General features: G+C 36.6%; 2 protein-coding genes across 13 annotated transcripts in view; both read right to left on the reverse strand.

Moving 5' to 3' along the window:
- ACY1 (aminoacylase 1) overlaps positions 1 to 7,473 on the reverse strand; it is a 32,289-nt gene extending 24,816 nt beyond the window's left edge. The window contains exons 1-4 of one of the 2 annotated variants that reach the window (XM_039342610.1): positions 7,344 to 7,473; positions 6,461 to 6,610; positions 4,310 to 4,374; positions 1,188 to 1,292 (exon numbers count right to left, since the gene is read on the reverse strand). In XM_039342610.1, coding sequence (XP_039198544.1) covers positions 1,188 to 1,292; positions 4,310 to 4,374; positions 6,461 to 6,578 — 288 coding nt within the window. In that variant the 5' untranslated portion in view covers positions 6,579 to 6,610; positions 7,344 to 7,473. Of the gene's footprint in view, positions 1 to 1,187; positions 1,293 to 4,309; positions 4,375 to 6,460; positions 6,611 to 7,102; positions 7,191 to 7,343 lie in introns of those variants that run through there. The other variant, XM_039342611.1, reaches the window with a different exon arrangement.
- Positions 7,474 to 20,000: 12,527 nt separating this feature from the next.
- ABHD14A (abhydrolase domain containing 14A) overlaps positions 20,001 to 21,826 on the reverse strand; it is a 46,954-nt gene continuing 45,128 nt past the window's right edge. For all 11 annotated transcript variants that reach the window (XM_039342627.1, XM_039342624.1, XM_039342622.1 and 8 more), the window contains one exon: positions 20,001 to 21,124. In XM_039342627.1, coding sequence (XP_039198561.1) covers positions 20,942 to 21,124 — 183 coding nt within the window. In that variant the 3' untranslated portion in view covers positions 20,001 to 20,941. The remainder of the gene's footprint in view (positions 21,125 to 21,826) is intronic.

Here is a 21,826-nt window from a genome sequence, read left to right on the forward strand (position 1 = left end):
GCAGCATCAATTTCCTGCTCTGATAGTAAGTAAATAAATAAGCAAGTTGTTTGATTTCTCTTTACTCCACTGTTATTATGAGGAGTTGCCTGCTGGTGCGATATTATAAATAGATATACCAAACAATCACTTTTTCACTGCAAATATCTACAGTAAAATAAAATTTCTTTATTAAACAACCACTAGTTAATAAGATTTTTATTTTCCCCCATAGTGTTTTAGTTCCTACAAATCTAAGAATTGAAAATGTTATAAAATGCAGATCCTACCTTGATTTAAAAATCATGAGATTCATCCTATAATTCATCTTTTCATTTCCAGAGAGGAAAGGAATTTTCATATGCTGTTAATGGTGCACATAAGAATTTTTATCATCTTCATAAAAGCAATATAATCTGATTCTCGCATATAGGTAGCAATAGCAATAGCACTTAGATTTTACAGCCCTCTCTAAGCAGTTTACAGTGTCAGCATGTTGCCTCCAATAATCTGGGTCCTCATTTTACCGACCTAGGAAGGATGGAAGGCTGAGTCAACCTTGAGCCGGTGAGACTCGAACTCCTGGCAGTCGGCAGAATTAGCCTGCAATACTGCATTCTAACCACTGCGCCACCATGGCTCGTAGTCCTTAACTTACAACCATACTTGGAACCATAAATTCATTGTTAAACAGTGAAGTAGTTCGATGAGGAATCAAATGACCACACCTGATTTTATGAGGTTTTTTTGTTGTGGTTATTAAGTGAATCACCACGGTCACTGAGACATCACGTGATCTCACTTTGCGATCTTTCCTGCCAACCTCCCAGCTTCTGACCTGGCTTGTCAGAAGCTGGATGTAAAGTGGTGGAAGGCAAAGGGTGATCACTGCCAACTATGGTAAATGCAAGCCAGTTGCAAAAGTGCCTGGATCACGATTACGTGACCACGGAGGCATTGTGATGATTTTAAGTGCAAGGATCAGTGACAAGTCACTTTTTTCACTGTCACTGTAACTTTGAACGGTCACAAGTCGAGGACTACCTGTAAATTAAAACAAGAAATAGCAAAGAGGAAGATAAGACCCACCACTTCTCCCCTGGAATAATGTTGCCTAGCTTATTTTGAGGAAGGAACCCAATCATCCCTCAACTCTCTTTTCCAGCAAGGTTAAAGTTGCTACTGAATCCCCAGTGTGATCTCCTAACCTCAAATACGGGCACAACATCTGTATGAGAATTCAGTAAGATGGAGCGGAGTTGTGGGTTTGTGCCTTGCCAAGTCAGAATGGTGATCACACGGTCAGGGCAGACCTGCAACAGAAAATTACATTAGATGGGATTCTTCTTTGTGTCATTTTGGAAAATAGGACTCACTTTGTGTAGCTTTCAGTAACTGCACATGCTATACACATCCTCCTCTCTTTTCATGGTGAGAAGAAAATTTTATAAAATAAAATTTGAATTTGAAAAGTTTTAAGAACATGGCAAAATAATTTATTAAATTTAATAAGAAAAAGCAGACAGTATGATCGCTAAGAATTTCAGTTTCATTGCTGAAATCCTGACTTGTGTGATAAGTTACTTTTGCTAGATAACTTATATCTAACCTAGCACTTTGCTCAAGACCCTGTCATTATATCTTAGTATGCTACGTGAATCCAGACACTGAAAACAATAGTAGAAGTACAGACACAGAAAGGGGAAGCAATAATCATTACATATAATATTTATACATATAAAACTGCTTTTCAGATATAAGCAGCTGCAAAGAAAAGAATTCAATGGGAAGTACAAAATGATTCTCAGCATCCAAACAGACATGCCTTCTTTTTCTATTGTCGCTTCAGGCAGCTCCAAAGTACCATATATTCAAGATCCATTTACTGCTTCCCAATTTTAATTTTCTGTTTAGAGAAATTCCAGATGGCACTAGAGGGAGCCACAGAAACTCCAAATGGCATTGGGAAACTCTTAACAGTCTGGTAGTTGATTCAGTTTTATAAAACTGGTTCTGATTACCATAAATATTAAAAGAAGGCAAGCTCCAGTTCTTGAAATGATTCATTTACGTAGGAGCATTTTAACACTTTCAGCTCAGCCAACCTGGGGAGAATTGGTTTTATCACAGGAATAGAAATAGGAGAACAGCCTAGCAAAATGATATTTCTTGCCTTTTCCTAGTAAAAACATTCTCCATAGCGTTCATTTTGCAACAAGTATCAGTCTAAATGCGGCACATAAAGCTGAAAAGGTCAGGCTCGGTTATTGGATATAGATAAACCTGTAATAACAGATAAACTGGATAGGAGGTTCTTCAAAGGATCACAGATCCAACAGGTTTACTACAAACTACAAATAATAATCTAAAACAAACCATACTATGATTCAATCAGGCACCTGAGAGTAAGCCTGAATCAATTATCTTCATGTCATGTACCCTAATTAATCAAAATTAGCATTCAATGGACCCTAATGAATCAAAAATAAAAAAAAAACCTGTCAGTGGAACTGTTTTACTACATGTCTATTTTGTTTTTTGTCCAAGATAGTTAAACTAACCTAAATGGGTCCTTGTTTGTATTATTATCTCATTTTCATCCTCATAACTAAATTCTGCTATGTGAGGCCAATCAAATCAGTTACATGATTTTTGCAGATTCAGATTTAAATTTATCCAACACTAGTATTTTTTTTTTGAACATTACATCAAATGATAATATAGAATGCCTAACACTTTTAAATAATATTGTTATAGATCTTTGTTGAATCAGGCCAAATATCTATTTCATCCAACATATTACTCATACCCAAATTTATCTGGGAAGTTTACAAGCAGGACATAAGGATTATTGGTCGCCAGTAACTGATATTTAGATACATTGTCTTTGAAATTAGAAGTAAGATACAGTTATTAAGATAACAAACTTGGAATATCTGTTTTCTCTATAAACTTATTCACTGCCTAAGTAAGCAGCTTACACTATGGCTGGTAAATAACATGATCTAAGTGATTTTGAATAATGATCATTGTCTCAATAATACACTTCTTTGCATAGACACATGGAAACCACTTCCCCATGTTGTAACCCTAGAGTCTAGACAATTATATGTGAATGATGCAACTGCTTGAACCAATTTTAGCAGCATGAATTTATTCTCTTTGATTGACACGTGCAGATTTCATGGAAAACAGCTATGTGAACTGATCTACTGCCCACATGTGTGTAGCTCTGCATTTCCACCACATATGCAATTATAACATGGGTACACAGCTCGCAATTATACAGGAAATAAAACTTTACACAACTCTGAGGAAAAGAAACAGATGAGAAGCACAATAGCAAAAACATTTGAAAGAGGTAAATTGCGAAAAACAAAATTCCACCAATTGTCCACTTTATCCTGTGGATAATTAGTACGTGCTAGAAAAGAGTTTAATTTTGATAGATGTTCGGGTCACTATTTTTTAAATATAATTCTAGTTAGCAAGCCTTTATTCTGTTCTACTGAACTTTGTTAAAATCATTTAGTAATTCGTATTTTTGTAATCTGGAAATGGAAATACTGACTTGGGAGAGCATTAAATAAAACCTTAACAAGAACAATATATAATATTACTCTGCCCTTATAAGGGGAAACAATACCCTCTGCAACTATATCTGACCACAAGGATAAGATACTGGCTGTCAGTGAAATTCGGTGAATCTCAAACCTCTGAATCTAAAATTATAGTTTGACAACAGACTTACACTTTTTTTCCTCCTAATTTGAAATGAATGCCATCTTATTCCTTATTATTAACTCAGATGACAGAGTAAAGCAACAATGCACAGAAATATGTCTTTGGAAAATTGCCCAAACAAATATTGCCCAAATATACCGTTATATCTATTTTAACAATGGAATGAAATTGAAATCCTGAGCTGTAGCAGTAAAATATGAGACAGTATTCCTTTACTTTGACTCAGCAGATAGCAGTGTCTAGCTGACATTTTTATAAGCTAAAAAGTAAATTATATTAACTTTGCATAGTACTTTAATGGGACATTTCCTGATAATGTTAGATAGTGAAATCCTCCCCCCCCCCAACTATCCTTGTAGAAAGCAATTATTTTGCTATCAATAACAATATATGCTGGTGAAGTTTTATTTTTTTAAAGCCCTTATTTCAAAGCTTAAACCTGCAAGACAAAGATTAATGATGCTGATTTTCTTCCTAAATTATGAGCACAAAGAGGCCATGCAGCAACAACTCAGAAACCAATAGAATCCACATAAGTGAAAGGCAACAGAATCCACATAAGTGCAAGGGTTTATCATTATTTTACCTCCACTTTCAAACACTGTAGACCAAGTTCAGAAGCTATTCTTTCCAGGAATTTTATTGCTGTGTCTGGAAGAAAATATGAAGCCATCATGAAAATTACACATGTCAGTGACACACTTTCTCTTTTTATTTCAATCAATATTTAATTTTTTAAAAATGGCAGTACTGTACAAGTTTTATACAGCTTTTCCCCAGGTGCAGTAATTGAATTAAAACTTTGTCCCAAGGATAAGGTATTGGACAAAGTTTGAAATCTTGGGCCGTCTTATCTCTTCAAGCTGTGTTAAAGCTCACTTGTCAGCCATTACATGTATAATTTAATTATTCTATGAATATTTTTAAAGATGACAACCATTATTGTGGAAAGACATACAGCAAATTGCCCAAAGCCATAAATGAGTCTTAGAGACAAGTAGTGCTTCTAGCACTCCTGTCAACTAAGCCATCATTGTTTTTTACTTTACATTTCAAAGTGGTGTATTTTAGTTCTCCCTGACATCACCCCGTCCATAAACAATTAAAATAAAAGCATCTACTATTAAAACTGTCAAAATACTGACATACTGAACATTCTAGAATTAATATAGGGGCCTTCAGATTTCAGAATGTTATTCCAGGTTTGTTTACAATGGAAGTTCTACAAATCTATTCAGTAAAAACATTCGCTCCTCCATGATGAAAACGATGAAAATCTAGATGGGGGTCAGCCTTGCACTTTACACTGATTTTTCTACATGAACACAACAGGCACTGGGAGAAGAAATCAACTAGGCAGACTTGTATTATTTTATTTATTTATATGGCCATCCAAACAATATGAACCCTTTGGGTAGACAAGAATCAATAATCATACTGAAACATGAAAATCAAGCTAAAAGATAATTAGACACAGAACAAAATAAACAAGCAATCACCATCGTACCGATAAGTGGGCTCACTCAAAACTCAAACTTGATGCTTTCTTCCTTTTGGGAACTATTCCTAAATATAAACTGATGGATATAGAAACTGTATAGCAATCACTGTGAGAATTAAATAAATATATTCCTTATTCGGTTTATAAAAGTTCTTGAGTCTTGTCATTTCCATTAATTCCTTTATTCAATTTTTATACAGTGCAACTCACAATGGCCTCTGTTTCTTCCCCAGATAGTGCAAGATCAACCCTATGCGTAGAAGAGGCATTCTGAAGAGTTACACTTCCTCATTTATCCCGCAGATGAAATCATAAGGATTTTGTCTGCATAAATAGTGACAGGGAGGCAAATGTTGAAACTGCTTTTTGTTTTGCAAAGTCTCCTAACTCTCAGGAAAGTTTATATAGGTTATATATAACACATATTGTATAGATTTCTGGCTGTATAAGTTTATATGGCCAGAAAACCAAAATGCAAGAGGGAAAACCTTTAGCTTTTACACCTAAGAATTTCGTTAGCCAAGCAAACATCCAACAGATATTTAGCTTTTGAGGGATTCTTCTCCTGAAGGAACTCTTTCAAACCAAACGTAAAAGATAGGTAATAATATTTTCTTCAGGGCTTCCTGGAGTGTATGAATCTAACCTTCCTTTTTTGGACATAAGGAACAAGTCACATAACATAACTGTGTAATGAAAGAAGTCCTTAAAAGAGCAGTCGGGGTTGATCTCTTCTAGGACTGACCGGTTTGAACACCTTGCAGTCCAGGGGACTCGCAGGAGTCTTCTCCAGCACCATAGTTCAAAGGCCTCAATTCTTTGGCGCTCAGCCTTTCTTATGGTCCAACTTTTACAGCCATACATTGCAACTGGGAAAACCATGGCCCAGACTATACGCACTTTTGTTGGCAGGGTGATGTCTCTGCTTTTTAGTATGCTGTCTAGATTTGCCATAGCTTTCCTCCCCAGGAGCGACTTTTAATTTCTTGGCTGCAGTCCCCATCTGAGGTGATCTTGGAGCCCAGAAAAATAAAATCTGTCACTACTCCATTTCTATCAAAAATTATAATTATAATTGATGTAATGTAATATAGGACAGTCTGATCATAAATTTCTCTCAAAATAAAAAAACCCCATGATATAACGTTAAAGGTAATTCTTTCCCCCACTCATTATGTAACAAGTTTTAGGTACTAAATGCTGATTATCAGTGCAACAGATTTTTAGACTTAATACCATAATCAGGCTGAGGCTGGACTGTCTTGATTCTCAGATACTCCCGAAAGAGAGTGACAGATGGGTCTTCTTTGGGATCCCTCTCCCCAAGCTTTTTAGAATCTTTCTCTGGTAGCATGTTTAGTCCTCTGGACTCAGGAGACTAGAGTACTATAACAAATATAGCAAGAGAGGAACAGACAGAAAGTGAGGATAAAGACACAAGAATTGCAAGTTTTTCAATGGGACTAGGAGAGAAGGAGGTTATCCTGGTAATAATGAATGAAATTATGATAAGAGTTATGTTTCCCACTTCAAATTACTGTACTGTACATTATAAAGGTACCACACTCTACCTTCACTTCAGCCAAAAGCAACTGAGTATTAAAAATACCCAGAAGAGTTATATGGGATAGAATGAAATTGCCACTCTCCCCTGACATAGGGTTGTGTGTCTTCATTGCTGCAGTCAAGGCAGGATTTCCACAGCTGCAACTGCAGAACTGTGAGAGTTACACCCAGGTCACCGAGTGCTCATCGGAAGCTGAGGCGAAAGTCCGGCAGACTACAGTGCACCGCGCAGGGCAGCTTGAAACTCCCCAGCTGTGGCCCTGGCGCCAGCCCAACAGTCCCCTTTATGGGATTTTTTTCTCTCCCACATACCGCAGTCCAGCGCTCGCCTGCCTCCCTTGTAGCTCCTGGCCCAGCGGCAGCCAAGTAAACAAGTTATTTGGCAAGCACTTTGGAGGCAACGCTGGGCTGGCCTTTCCCCTCGTCCCCCCCCCCCCCCAGTGAAATAAGTCGACGGTCGGGCGAAGCAACAGGGAAGCTTTCCTGGGCGGCAAAGGGGCCCCGAAGTGGTAACTGGTGGCGCCGAGCGCTCTTTCTCTGCCTCCTCACCCACCTCTTTGCTCGTTGCGGAAGCCACCGCCTCCCTCAAGCCTTGCTCGCCGCGAGTTGACTCCGCCGTTCTCGGGGGCGGCGGTAGCAGTAGCGCTGGGCAGGGCCGAGCGCAGAGCAGACCAATCTCCAAGGCGCGCGCCGACCCGCCCGCTCGCGGCCAATCCGACGGCCGCCGTGGCTTGCAAGCTCTAGCTTGCTTCGGCCCAAGCCGGCGGGGACAAGCCGGAGCTGCGGGACTTCGCTTGGAGAACCAGAAGCGCCTAAGTGCGGCATGCCTGGATGTCGTATTGGCTGGGTAGGGCAGGCAGAGAGTCAGTGAAGCACCGACAGGACTTTGGCAGAGGGAATGGGGGGCCTCAAATCTATCTATATTTGGGGTTCCTCAGGATGAAGGGCGATGCCCCCTCAGGAAAAATATAGTTTAGCTGCCCTCCATAGCAGGCCCAGTCTTAAACTACCATGTTGTCAAGAGTCGCCAAGATTTAAAAAAGATGTTGAGACTCTAAAAGAGTGCAGAGAAGAGCAATGAAGATGATCTGGAGGCTAAACCATATGAAGAACTGTTACAGGAATTGGGTATGTCTAGTTTAATGAAGGATGAGGGGTGACATGATAGCAGTGTTCTAGTATCTAAGAGGCTGCCACAGAGGAGGTCAATCTATTTTCCAAAGCACCTGAAGGCAGGACAAGAAGCAGCGGATGGAAACTAATCAAGGAGAGAAGCAACCTAGAACTAAGGAGAAACTTCCTGGCAGTTAGAACAATTAACCAGTGGAACAACCTGCCTCCAGAAGTTAAAAACCTCCAACACTGGAGGTTTCTAAAAGGAGATTGGACAAACATTTTTCTGAACTGGTATAGGGTTTCCTGAGCAGAGGGTTGGAGATTACTAGAAGATCTCCAAGGCCCTTCCAATTCTTATTTTGTTATTCTGAGTAGGGGTCCTCCAGGGTTATAAACATATCCTCTCCAGCCAGAAACCACCTGTTTTCATTTTCAGCAGGACAAACCAACCAAGCAGATTTTAATCTACCATACTGTTTAAAAGCAGAGATGGATTGAGTAAATCATGGTAAAATCACCAAAAGTGTACAAGCACAGCCATTTGTGGTTAGCCATTTCTGTTGTGTGGCTGAAATCAACAGTTCAGATTTTGGACCAGATGTACATTTAAGCATTTAGGTAGCTTCAAGTGAATTAAAATTAGGTTTTCTATGCAGCTTGGTGATAAAAGTACTGCATAAATTTGGCATTTAAATTTATATAATTTATATAAATTTATATAGTTTGTGAGCATGTAAAATATATAATAGAATCAAGATCTGAGGATGAGAAACTTGTGGCAGAACCTTGGGAATTCATCCATTATACTTGTATTATAATATTCAAGTAAAACTAGGTTACTAAAATTCAGCATGTCGAGAAAGAAATATGTCATTTTTCCACCTTTTGCAAAGTTTTAGTAGTCAAGAGACAAGGCTCCATTACTGAAACAATTCCAAGATTCCAGATCTCCTCTCCTCCTTGAATAATCTGTTTTATTATTTTTTAAAGAAAGTGGGTCACTTTATATTTAATTATTGTGTTGCCAATTTAACAAAGGGAAGAAATTACCAAAGTTTCATCCTTTGAATACAAGTCTTTGTGGAACACTTCTAAGATCTACCCCCTCTGTCCAGTACTTCACTTTTTTTTTTTTTTTTTTTTTTTATTAAAAGTTTTATAAATTTTACAAAAAAAAAACAAGAACAATACAGAACAAAAAACAACATATACAAAAGAAAAAAAAATTAAACAATACATATAAAAAAAACCCCCCACCCCACACCCCTCCCAAAAACCCTCCCTTCCCCCCCCCTGAGCTTCCCAGAGCAGAATATAGGCTTAAGAAATAATAATAAAAAAAAAAAATAAAAATAAAAATTAAATTAAAAACTTTATATTTATATATATAAAAAAGATATCTATAATATATATAAAAATAAGACTTATGAAAAAGCTATATAATATTTTTGTATACCCAATCTAAATTGTATAAATTTTATCCATTTGTCCCAGATAGCAAAAAACTTCTCTTGCGTTTGTTGCTTTAAGAAAGCCGAAATCTTTGCCATTTCTGCCAGATAAGCTACTTTAAAAAACCATTCCTGCAATGTAGGCAAAGATTCCTTCTTCCAATATTGTCCAATTAACAGCCTCGCGGCTGTGATCAAGTTTAACATCAATACAACCTCCTTTGTATCACAATCTGTAACAATACCTAACAAAAATAATTGCGGAGTAAATTTTACCCTCCTTCTAAAAATTCTCTGGATATTCCACCATATTTTGATCCAAAATGCTTTTATCTCTCTACATGACCACCAAATATGATAATAGGAAGCCTCCTTATAACCACATCTCCAACATTTAGGTTGCACGTCAGGGTACATGTAAGACATTTTTTGTGGATCAAGGTGCCATCTATAAAACATTTTATAAAAATTCTCCCTTAGATTCTGTGCTTGAGTAAATTTGACATTTCTCACCCAAATAGTTTCCCAGGTGTCCAATGAAACTGGCTCACCAAAGTTCTGCGCCCATCTAATCATACAATCTTTAATTAGTTCCGTTTCTGAGTCCAATTCAACTAAAACCCCATAAATTCTCTTAATGTGGGTTTGTCTTTGATCCTTCAGTTGCTTAATAAGATTTTCATCTTCTCTAAGAAAACCCACCTTACAATCCATCTTCCATCTATCTAGTAGTTGCCTATATTGGAACCAAGAATAAGTAAAATTTTCTTGTGCTAATTCTTCCCGTGATTTTAATTGCCAGTTTTGTCCATCCCATTTAAGTAACTGTCTGTAAGACACCATATCCATTTTAACCCCTCTTTTTATTCCTTCTATCGCATGCCAAGGTATAGCCCATAATGGTACTTTAAAATCACTTTTATAATATTTTCTCCAAATCCTAAGTAAAGAAATTCTTAAAATATGAGATTTAAAAGCCCAATCTATTTTTTTATTAAATATTAAATAGGCATGCCACCCATAAAGTAAATCCCATCCCTCTAGATAAAGTATCTCAGAATTTGTCAAATTTACCCAGTCACTAATTAATGTTAAAACCACCGCATCATAATATAATTTCAAATTTGGTACCTTGAGTCCGCCCCTCTCACGGAAGTCTTGCATAATTTTGAACTTAACCCTTGGTTTTTTCCCTGCCCAAATAAATTTATTGAGACCCTTCTGCCACTCATTTAAATTAATCTCATTTTTCAAAATTGGTAACATTTGAAACAAAAAAAGAAACTTGGGTAGAATATTCATTTTTATCACTGCAATTCTTCCCATGAGGGATAATTGCAGCTTTTCCCAATTCTTCAAGTCTTTCTGTACCCCGACCCACAACCTTTCATAATTATTTTTAAATAGTTTTGCATTAGAAACAGACAGCATCACCCCCAAATATTTTACCTTATTAACAATCTCAAAACCCGTCGAGTTAACCAAAATCTGCTTCTCCTGACTCGACAAATTTTTAGGTAAAATTTTAGTCTTATTTACATTAATCTTAAAACCCGAGACCAAACCATAATGGTGAATCAACTGTAATAAGTTTACTACAGAATAATCAGGTTGCGACAAAGTAACAACCAAGTCATCCGCAAAAGCTCTCAACTTATATTCTTTTTTATTAACATATATTCCTTTAATTTCCTGAGACTCTCGAATTTTAATCAATAATATTTCCAATGTTAAAACAAACAACAATGGCGATAAAGGACACCCCTGTCTAGTACCTTTCTCTATTGTGAAAACCTCCGACAAACCTCCATTAACAATAAGTTGTGCTGTTTGTTTTTGATATATTACCTTAAGGGCTTGTAATATGTTTTCACCAAAATTCATTTCTTCCATTACTCTTAGCATAAAATGCCAATTCAGTTGGTCAAATGCTTTTTCAGCATCTAAAAATATGAGCCCTGCAGGAACTTGGTTGTTCTTATCTAAGTATTCTAATAAGTTAATAATTTGTCTAACATTGTTTTTCATATACCTTCCTGTTATAAACCCTGATTGATCTTTATGCACAAGATGATGCACCACCCTCATAAGCCTATTTACCAAAATTTTTACAAATATCTTATAATCCACGTTTAAAAGAGATATAGGCCTATAGTTTTTTGGTAAAGTAAGATCTTGATCCTCCTTTGGAATCAATGATATAAAAGCACTACGCCATGAAGGAGGAATCTCTAAACCCTGTAAGATACCATTAAAAAGATCATTTAATGGTTGAATCATCTCCTCCATTAAAGCTTTATAATAAACAGCTGTTAACCCATCCGTACCCGGTGCTTTCCCTAATTTCAATTGTTGAATTGCTGAGGCGATTTCCTCCTTAGTAATTAAACCATTAATTTCATATTTCTGATCCTCAGTCAGTTTAGGAAAACTTGCCTCAGCTAAATATTTATTTATATCTAACAGTTGTACATTAGTAGATTTGTATAGGTTTTGATAATAATCCAAAAAAGATTTTTTAATTAATTCCTTCTGAGAAACTAGTTTACCCTTATAATTTATTTTCTCTATTATTCTCAGTCTCTGTTTCTTTCTTAATTGATAAGCCAACCATCTCCCCGGCTTATTAGCATTACAAAATGTATTTTGTTTCATAAATAATAAATTGGTTGCAGCTTGATCTGCTATCAACATATTAAATTGTGACCTTAATAACTTTACAGATTCTTTAGTACTTTCATCAGAAGGATTTAGAATCAAAGCCCTTTCTTTTAGTTTAATTTCATCTTCAAGTTCTCTACGTTTCTGAGTCTGATTTCGCTTATAAAAATTATTCATTTTTATCAAAACACCGCGCATAAATGCTTTACCTGCATCCCATACCATTGACATTGAAGTCCCCTTATACATATTCAAAGCAAAATAGTCCTTTAAACACTCCTTTAGTTTTTGAACATTCTTCTCTTGTCTAAACAAATTTTCATTAACTCTCCAGGATCTTCTTTCCTCTTTCTCTTGAATCAACTCCATCCAAACTGGACTATGATCCGTCAGTGATCTAGGAAAAATCTTTACATTCTTTACTTTATTATACAAATCCGTGGTAATCAAGAAAAAGTCAATTCTTGAAAAAGATTGGTGTCTGTCAGAAAAAAAAGTAAAGTCTCTCTCCTCTTGATTACGTTCCCGCCAATAGTCCCTTAATTCCCAGTCTTCTTTCATATCAAAAAAGGCTTTAGGTAGCCTTGCTTGTTTAAGAAAAGGAGAGGAACCTTTCTTATCCCTTTGTGTATCTAAGACACCATTCCAATCACCCATTAATACCACCGATCTATAATCAAGCAAAGTTATTTTTTGGTGTAACTGTTTATAAAATTGTTCCTGTTGTTGATTTGGAGCATAAAGTCCAACTATAAGTACTTTCTTACCATAAATACCAAGTTCAATCATCACATATCTCCCCTGGGGATCTGATTCTACCAGACAAGCTGGCAGGTTTTGTTTGACATATATAACAACTCCCCCTTTCTTCCCAGGTGCAGGAGATATAAAATGAGATCCCAAACGAGCATTAACTAAATATTTCTGATCTTTAAGTAGAATATGAGTTTCCTGTAAACAAATAACATCATTGGTATGTTGTTTCAAATAATAAAAGATTTTTTTCCGTTTCTGAGGAGAATTCAATCCATTAACATTCCAGGTCAAAAACTTTGCCATCTCCCTTGGCACGCAGCCTGGAGAAGACACCATCAAACTCTGACAGAGCTGCGTGTGTTGCATAACTCTTGGGTCTTGCTCCTCCCACCGGCGGTGATGCACTTCCAGGAGAATTCTCTTTGGGCTCTTTTTTACGTTGCTCTTTCTCTTTACGCTTATAAGCTGCACGAGTCATCCTCTGCTCTTTAGCCTCCGTTTGGCGTTGCTTTGCCACTTCTATCATCCCTGCGGAAACCAAATCTAGTGCCTCAGATTGCTGCTCAGGTTCCTTAGCACTCAAAGATTTCCGACCAGATGAAGTTGAGCCTGCACTCAGGACCGAAGTATAGAAATCTCTAGCTTTATCAACTGTGTTCAATCTGTAACGTGTCCCAGCATGGCTCAAAACGATACCCATCGGAATTTCCCATCTGAATGGCATCGATCTAGCTTTAAGCTCATTGGTTAAAAAAGCAAAGTCTTTCCTACTTCTTAAAATTTTAGATGGGATTTCCTTTAGAATGATGACATCTTGGGCGGCAATCTGAAATCTTTTGTTGTAAAAAGCTTGTATAATCTCATTCCGCAGGGACTTCTTTGTAAAGTAAATCACCACATCTCTGGGCAAATTCTTCTGCTTAGCAATCCAGGAGTTGAGTCTATAAATTTTTTCTACTTCTCTCTGTAATTCTCCTTTATCCATATCCAAAGCCAGCGCCAGATCACTAAGAACCACCTCCATCAAATCTTGATTCATAACTTCCGGTGGGAGGCGACGGCGATGGCGGCTAGCTTTTAGCCGTCCAGCTGGGGAAGTGTCAGAGCCGCGGAGCGCAGCGCGCATCAGCTGGCCCGCGGCTCGGAAATCCCTTCCCGGGCAAAGGGAAGGGATAGAGAACGCAAGAGTAGAGGTAGAACCCCTGAACCCCCTCTGGATTTATTTCTAGAGGGGGTGAAAGGAGTGTTCCCTCGGAGCTCTTGCTGATCTCCGCCTCCCAGCTGTTTTTGCTTCCTTGGAAGCAAAAGAAACCGCCGCTTCTATCTCCGTGTTTACAGCATTTTGGTGAGTAATTTTTAAACGGACGGAGCAGTTTAAAGGACTTTTTCTTATATTTTAGGTGTTTATTTTTTTATCTTTTGATTTTTACTATTTTTCCTCCTTTTCTTTGTTATACTAGTGAAAGGACTTAAGATGGCGTTTTGAAAGTGTCGGAGTTTTTTTTTCCTTTCTCTTTTGTTTTACTTTCCCTTTTTAAGGATTGTTTTTTGCTTTTGCTTTTGCTTTTGGCTTAGAATTTTTTTTTTGAATTGTTTGCTCTTTTATTACTTATTCTTGGGATTTATTCTGGACTTTTAATGATTATAGTTTGTCTCTTTTTAAAAATTCTTTTTTTCTTTTTTTCCTCCTCCCTTTTTGGCTGGAGGGGAAAGGGAAGTGACAATTGTGCTTTTTAAAATGGCTTCAAAGAGGCAGCAGCCTTCCTCAGTACCCAAGGTTATTTCTTCTCCTATAACTTCCACTGCACAGCTACAACAACAATCTAAACATGCACCACCGGCTCAGCCACCACCCTCCCCTCCTCTACCTGGACTTTCAGTGCAAGAGGTTAGAGGCATAATGGGAGAGATTGTAGTTCAAATGAGAGAGGAAATGACTCAATTTGTTTCACAGATTAAATCAGAAATTAAATCTGATCTCAAAGAAGAGATAACGGGGATAAAGTCTAAATTGCAAGAAAATAATAATGAATTACGACAAGATATACTGGCAGCTGTTTCAGGTTTGGCTACTGTGGTGGTTAAGCTCGATGCAAGGCTTGAGGAAGTGGAAGACAAAGTTGACTCTTTAGATGACAAAATTCAAGACGTGGAAAGGAAGGTGGACTCCTCACAAGAAGATATTTTGATGTTTCAATACAGACAAATGGAGTATGCTCTGAGGATTAGAGGCCTCAGTACTTCACTTTGTAACCCAATTCCAAATAAGGAACCATATCTATTTTTCATGTTTGCATAGAAGTAACAGATTCAATTCCAGAAGAAATGCAGTTATATACAGAAAGCATTCTTTTTAATAATGTTGTTCAGTGAGTTTTGAATGCATCTTGCATAAAAGTTGCATAGTTTTACTCTTCCTGTGGTATGAAGTGACATGGCACCAGGCTTTTTGCTGGAACATTTGCTGCCAATGTTCCTTTTCAGCTTCCGAAACTCTTTGGTATTATTTACTGCCTTTGCCACTCAAGATCTTACAGGCCAGTGTCTTCATTCAATGTTGCATTTTTGCAGCAGCACAGGGTCTGAATTCTAAGCATCTTTCAGCATTGGCTGGGAGAGCCAATGTGATTATTGTTCCTAACAGCCACATAAAGTTCCAGATTGGACAGGTCTCTAAGGTTCCAGTTATAGAAAAGACTAGATCTAATTTTTGATTCTGTATGATCACTATTCAGTAATGACAGTATTTTTCATTACATAGAATAGGGCTTGGCACATTCTGAAAATCATGTGAAGTGCTTCTGATCTCATGAGCATCTCTCTCTTGCTGTTCATGAATGTAAACATGCTTTATCAGACTTAAGCACAAGCTTAAAAAAGATGATCACATTAAAAATATGCTGCTTTATTTGATTCAAGAAACAGCATCTCTGTTTGTTTGTTTTGCACGTATAGAATACCAGAGAGATATTCTGTATTTGAATGGCTCAAATTACAACAAAAAACACAAAGTAACAATACAAAAAGCACAAAGTACAGAATACCTGCCCACATGAGGTCTTTTTTCCAAATTGTTGTCAAAGTATGAGGACCCTAATATGGATGACTTCACACTAGGAAAAGTGTTACTTTGTGCTTTTTGTTGTAATTTGAGCCATTCAGATTATAATTATAGTTACTATATGTCTGGGGGTGGGTGGGTGGGTGTTGTGCTTCTGAGTTCTGTTGCGTTGTGTTGAGTTCTGGTGACAACCTGGACTAGACCCTGCAAGTTCTCTTGGCAAGATTTCAGAAGTGGTTTGCCATTGGCTGCTTTCTAGGGCTGAAAGAAAGTGAACGATACAAGGTTACCCAGTGTCTAAGGGGGAACTAGAACTAATAACTAGTGCCAGACTAGAAATCAAACTGGCTTTCATGCTTTTACCAAGGTCTAATTAATTTTTGTTCATTTTGCTAAACAAATGCCTATTTTATTTTTTAAAAAGTATCTAATTCTAGCTGTGTCTAATTGAGCCTTTTAAATAATTGCCCATTATTTTAAAGGGTAATTTCATATTGTTTTAAGAAAAAGTTGCTGAACTGCTTAAGGTGACTTTGACTACAACAAGTACCATTCATGAACAAAGTAATATAAGGATACAAAATATTCTATTTACACCTTTGAAGTGAAAAGCCAAAGTTGACTGCTGACAAAATATTGAGTCAGAAGCAACTGAAGAGAGTAAGAAGTAACTAACTGAACAACAACGAAACAAGTTAATATATTTTGTTGGAAACTTTGCAAAAACCAAGTAAGTTGGGAAGTGATTTCTTTGTATCAACAGAGATGTACATTTTATAGTCAATGCGTTTTAGTCTGTTCCTTTGAAAACTAACTACATTTAATTTCAAGAATAATTCACTGGCATACTGATGAAAGGATCTGACATCCAAACTTGGTGACAATTCCAAAATAAGCAACTCATATTTGTTCCCAAGGGTGTCATCATTAAAATTAAAAGTCAGGCAAGAACAAGAATTTGTACAAATATGTGGCCTAGAAGGTTCCTCTCCCTGTACCCCTTTTTCCTCCTAAAAAGGCCTAGTATTGCAGTGCTCACATAGCAGCAACAGCTTAAATGCAACAAAAACAGTGTCATGAAAAATATACAGAACATATTGATACTTTAGGCATAAATGCACTTGTTTTATTAACTTTTATACTGGTTGAATCATCATGAATCCCCTAAAGTTTCCAGTTACTTTATTACATGCATTCTTACAATTACCTCTAGTCGTGTTCTGGGATATCCTGAGTATTTATCAGTACACTGCAGCTATCTCCAGGTTGGTGGGTCACAGTATATCTTCTTACAGATTGTCTCTGGGGTTGGAGTCAGAGTTAGCATAACAGGCAAAAATCTGACCCAGCCTCACCTATTGAACTTCTGGAAGGGGCATTTTGAAATAAAAATAAAAAATTTTAATGAATGCAGTTGGAGAAGAGGAGGGAGAATTTAGGTGCCAAGAGAATAAAGAAGAAATAATTGAGGTATGTGGAGACCTGCTTAGATAATACCATACACTCTTTGTTAAAAATACATGGTTTAAGCAGAAATCTTCATACCTGGGTGTGCCAAAAGAATTAATATAAATGTCAAAGTGTGATTGATTGATTTAAGATGAGAGACTGAGACAATGAAGGATGTAAGAGTAATGGGAGATTCTGAATGGAGGCTAAATGAATTGAATTAAAAACAAAAGTGTTGCAAGGAATTAATGCTTGTCCAAAAAAAGCAAAAATGACTGTTTATCGAGATATATATCTGCCCGCTCTATTAGACAGACTGATTCAGATTGATTCTGAAATTAACAGAGAACCTTTTAATGATGGTAAGCTGCCCAAAATTACTTTGAGATAAAATGGGTAGCCTAAAATTTTATAAATAAAATAAATAATAAACTTAAAAATAAGTTATATAAAATGGGAATGCAGTACTTAAATGTGGTAAAATAAGAGATAAGATCAAGAATGAATAGATATTCAGTGGAAGTGAGCAGAATACAAAAGTGAGTTACCAAAATGAAACAATGTTAAGGTAGTTGAATCATACAGAGAGGATCAAATAAAAGACAAATACTCAGAGGGAGACTAAAGAAAGAAGTGGATGATATCCTCAAATAGAAAAAGATGAAATGTGTGAAGATGAAAAGGCAATGTATGAAGTGATAGAAGTAGGAATGGTTCGCAAACAGAGAATGGTCCAAAGTGGTTCAGTAAATGGTTTTGCTATACAATGATGGTATAACTAGAATTCAATCTAATTATTATAACTATAATTAGTTATATTTCCTGATTTCTAATCACACACCTTTCGAAAAAAATATTTTGGCTTAGTATTTATTTCCTTTCTGCACTTTTAATCACACTGCTTATCCTGAAACTGAAAGGAATGGCAGGTATATATGTCATATTCCCAGGGGCTTGCAAAAAGGAAAAATTAAAATAGACATGGAGCTTTTATACAAATCTAAAGATTTCACAGAAGATGTTTCAAGGTATTCAGCAGCAAGGTTCAAATGAGACAAGTGGTTCTCGCTTATTGTATTATGTGAGAGGCTTCTTTTCTATCGGATTTCACATGAAGAATCAAGAGCAATGCTTTCCATCTCTCAAATCATTGTGACAACTAAGCTTCATATTATATTAAATTTATATTTTGGATCCAATTTATTTTGATTTTGCAGCAAAGAGTAGTTAATATGCAGCATGCACATAGACGACAAGGCCAACCAGCATTAGCATTCTTAACAGATACCCCACACATTTAGTAGTGTGTAACATGGCTTTTCCAGTAGTAAAGTAAAAGATTAGTAAATGTACTTTTAATGAGAGAGAGCAATAACCAGCTATAGCTTTTGAAGCAAATTATTTGAAATATTTTGTAAACCCTAAGAGAATGTGGATGTGTGTATTCAATAAAATATCAATAATAAAATTTTGCATTCTGTAGAGATCCCCTATTATTCCACATACATAAATATACTCCTTAATTGTTTAGTAATCTGGGCCAAAAGGAAAATTATTCTAAAAACAACTTCTATTGCATACAAAATGTAAGTTGGACTTTGTATGTGCTGCATTGTATGCAGATAATTATTACCTAACTAGCCTTTCAATAATTATCTTGGGCATCTAACTGTGCAATTTAACCTCCCTCTGGATTTTGTATTATTGTACTGTAGGTCAGCCTCCCCAACTCAGTGCCTTACAATGGGCTGGATGCTGCCATAGTATCCAATTAGCTGAACATCATTTGAGCACCAGGCCAAGGAATGCTGCTTTAAAATGTTAACCTGCTTTCCAATATTAATTCATGTCTATGAAAAAGGGAACTAAAGCATAAGCCCACTCTTTTCTCTGTTACCCTATAACTAAGCAGCAGAGACACCAAACATGTGACGCAAGTCACCTACAACAGTACCTTCTTTCAACTGCACTCTCACTCACAAGCACTTATAATTCAGACCAATAAAAGATGGGTCTGGATAAAATGAAAGTGCAAGCATATGTCATTAAATGAGAAAATATAGCCAGCTAATTTCTACAAAAGCAATAGAATATATCAGGTATTTTCACTGTTAACATTTAGTTTCAAAAGGTACCTAGAAGAAACGTATATACAAACTTTCTGTTCCACTCTAAAACTATCATTCAAGATAAGCTACAAAACCCTCACACTTCCTTAAATATCATTGCTTAGAAGTTTCTGAATACCAGAATTGTTTAGACAAAAGTGTTATCTCTTCTAATAAATTCATAACTCTGTTTTGAAACCACAAGAGAACAGAAGTTCTTAGCTTCATTTATCATGGAAGAGAATGAATTATCACTTTTTCTTATTCATCTAATAGTTGGAAATATCCTAATAATTCAGCGTGGAACAGAATATATAAAGAAACTCACCTGAACATATGTAGAGGGAATTAGTAATTGGGTGAAAATTCAAAGTCATACTAGAAGTCTGTGCATTAAAGTTGAAAAATTGTTTGGAAAATACAAAATGAGATTATAGGGAGGTAGGTAATTATGGGCATAGTTCTTATTATAGATTATATTTAAAATATATATCAACATAGAAGCTTATTCCATAAGGCTTTAACAAGTCAATTTTTTATGCTGTCAACTATGACTTCACAGTTTGATGTCTAGTATTGTATATTTGTATATACACACATACACCAAATACCAGTATAAACAATTTATTAAACGTTTGCAATACTCAAAATCCTAGATAACGTATGACCTAATGAGTAGGACAAATCATCCCTCTCCTAACATGTGGACTATGCTTCTTTGAAAAGTTGACCCATTCTCCTTATTTCTTCCATATTCTCCTGCTCAGGTGAGAGTCTGGATGACACATTCTAACTAAATACTTCATTCACAGAGAGTCAACATGTTACAGTTGGGCAACCAATGCATTACAGTGGTCATTAAAGTTACAAGAAAATATACACTTAAAATTGTGTCATTTCTTTCCAAAGTTTTTCTTCAAATTTCCCAAATGTCTTTTGGGCAATTTCAAATATTACCTGCTCCCAGTAAGGACAAACACGTCAATTTGGTTTCCTTCTGCTGCTGAAAAAAGTAAAGCAGACCCTCCAAATCACAACAGTAGAATTAAGATAAAAAGTACAAGAAAACACCCTCAAAACAGAAATAAGCACACTAAAAGTAGTAGGTGGTGGTTAATGGAAAAAAATTAATCTTGAGATAATATCTGTGGTCTGAAATAAGATACTGGAGTTGACGTTGTACCTTTCTCTGGAGAGATCAGTTCTTAAAAGGAATGAAAATTGAATAGTGATGTGCAGATCAAGTTCTTCAGTCTCTTCACAAACATATGAAAATGCTACCCTGCTCCGTATGTCCTCGATCTAATACTTCTGCCAGTTTGTAGGATTCTGGCAATTATACCTTGAGCGCTTGAAAAAGAAGTAACCCCACAAACAAGTAGAGATAAATTCTTCCATCGACAGTCAAAAAGCTCTATAGCCCTTGAAGTATGAAGAACCAGATTTATATGCACATCATCCAGATTACATAACAGACATTCAGTCTTCACTTTTTCCCTGGGAAAAGGAAAATGGGATTCAGCAGAGCAACTAAGAAAAAATACCACAGTCATTTTAATTCACTGAGGAAGCTCAGCAGCGCTTTGTGGAACTCCTGAGGCTTATCAAGATAGCAGGCATGGCCAGCTCCCAACAACATGACAACTCTGGATCTGGGAATCTGCTGAAGACTTTGCAGAGACTGTACACCCAGGTCAGTATCACGCTGTCCATAAATTATCAATGTTGGTGTCTAGAAACATTAAAACATAAATAAATAAGCAATGGTCCACAAATGAATACCAACATTACTTCCCAATCATTGCTAAACAATTGCCATTCTTTTCCATACAACTTGCAAAAAGGCCCTGTGAAATACATCAGCATATCATATCTTCACACCCTTTCCAGAGGAAACACCTGAGGCAGTGATTGGAATCTGGATATGATGGGTCTACTGTATGGGAATGATCTTAGGAGATAGGAGGAAGAACTGCAGACTATCCAATGATCAGAAAAAGTAGTAGCTAAGTCCACGGAAGGAATGAGGGTGTGGCTAACATCTCAGAAGGCACCTTCCCTAGTTTCCTGGACTGGCAAAAGAAGGGAGGAGAGACGTACTGTACTTTCAGACTTTCAATACTCTGCTAATGTAACTTTACAATAGAAGAGCTAGTATTTCTGCAGTGCTTCTTGTCTGCAGAGCTCACAAGGCTGACATTAATGTAGCAGATAAAGAGGGCCAAGTATTCTAGGAATCAATTCTAGAGGGTGGAATCTTCAATTATGGTCCTTCTACTAGTTACTCTTGGCTACTCACAGCGAGGGACAGAACATCAGGAGCTTCAAAGGGTATTATTATGGAAATGTGTATTTTATTTATTTGTTCATGCATATAGTCACCATCTTACTTTTACGCTCTAGGCCAGTGATGGCGAACCTTTTAGAGACTGAG

The sequence above is a fragment of the Crotalus tigris genome, unplaced genomic scaffold (assembly GCF_016545835.1).
Source record: "Crotalus tigris isolate CLP2741 ecotype Arizona unplaced genomic scaffold, ASM1654583v1 scf7180000017800.2534000, whole genome shotgun sequence".
In the NCBI taxonomy this organism is placed as follows: domain Eukaryota; kingdom Metazoa; phylum Chordata; class Lepidosauria; order Squamata; family Viperidae; genus Crotalus; species Crotalus tigris.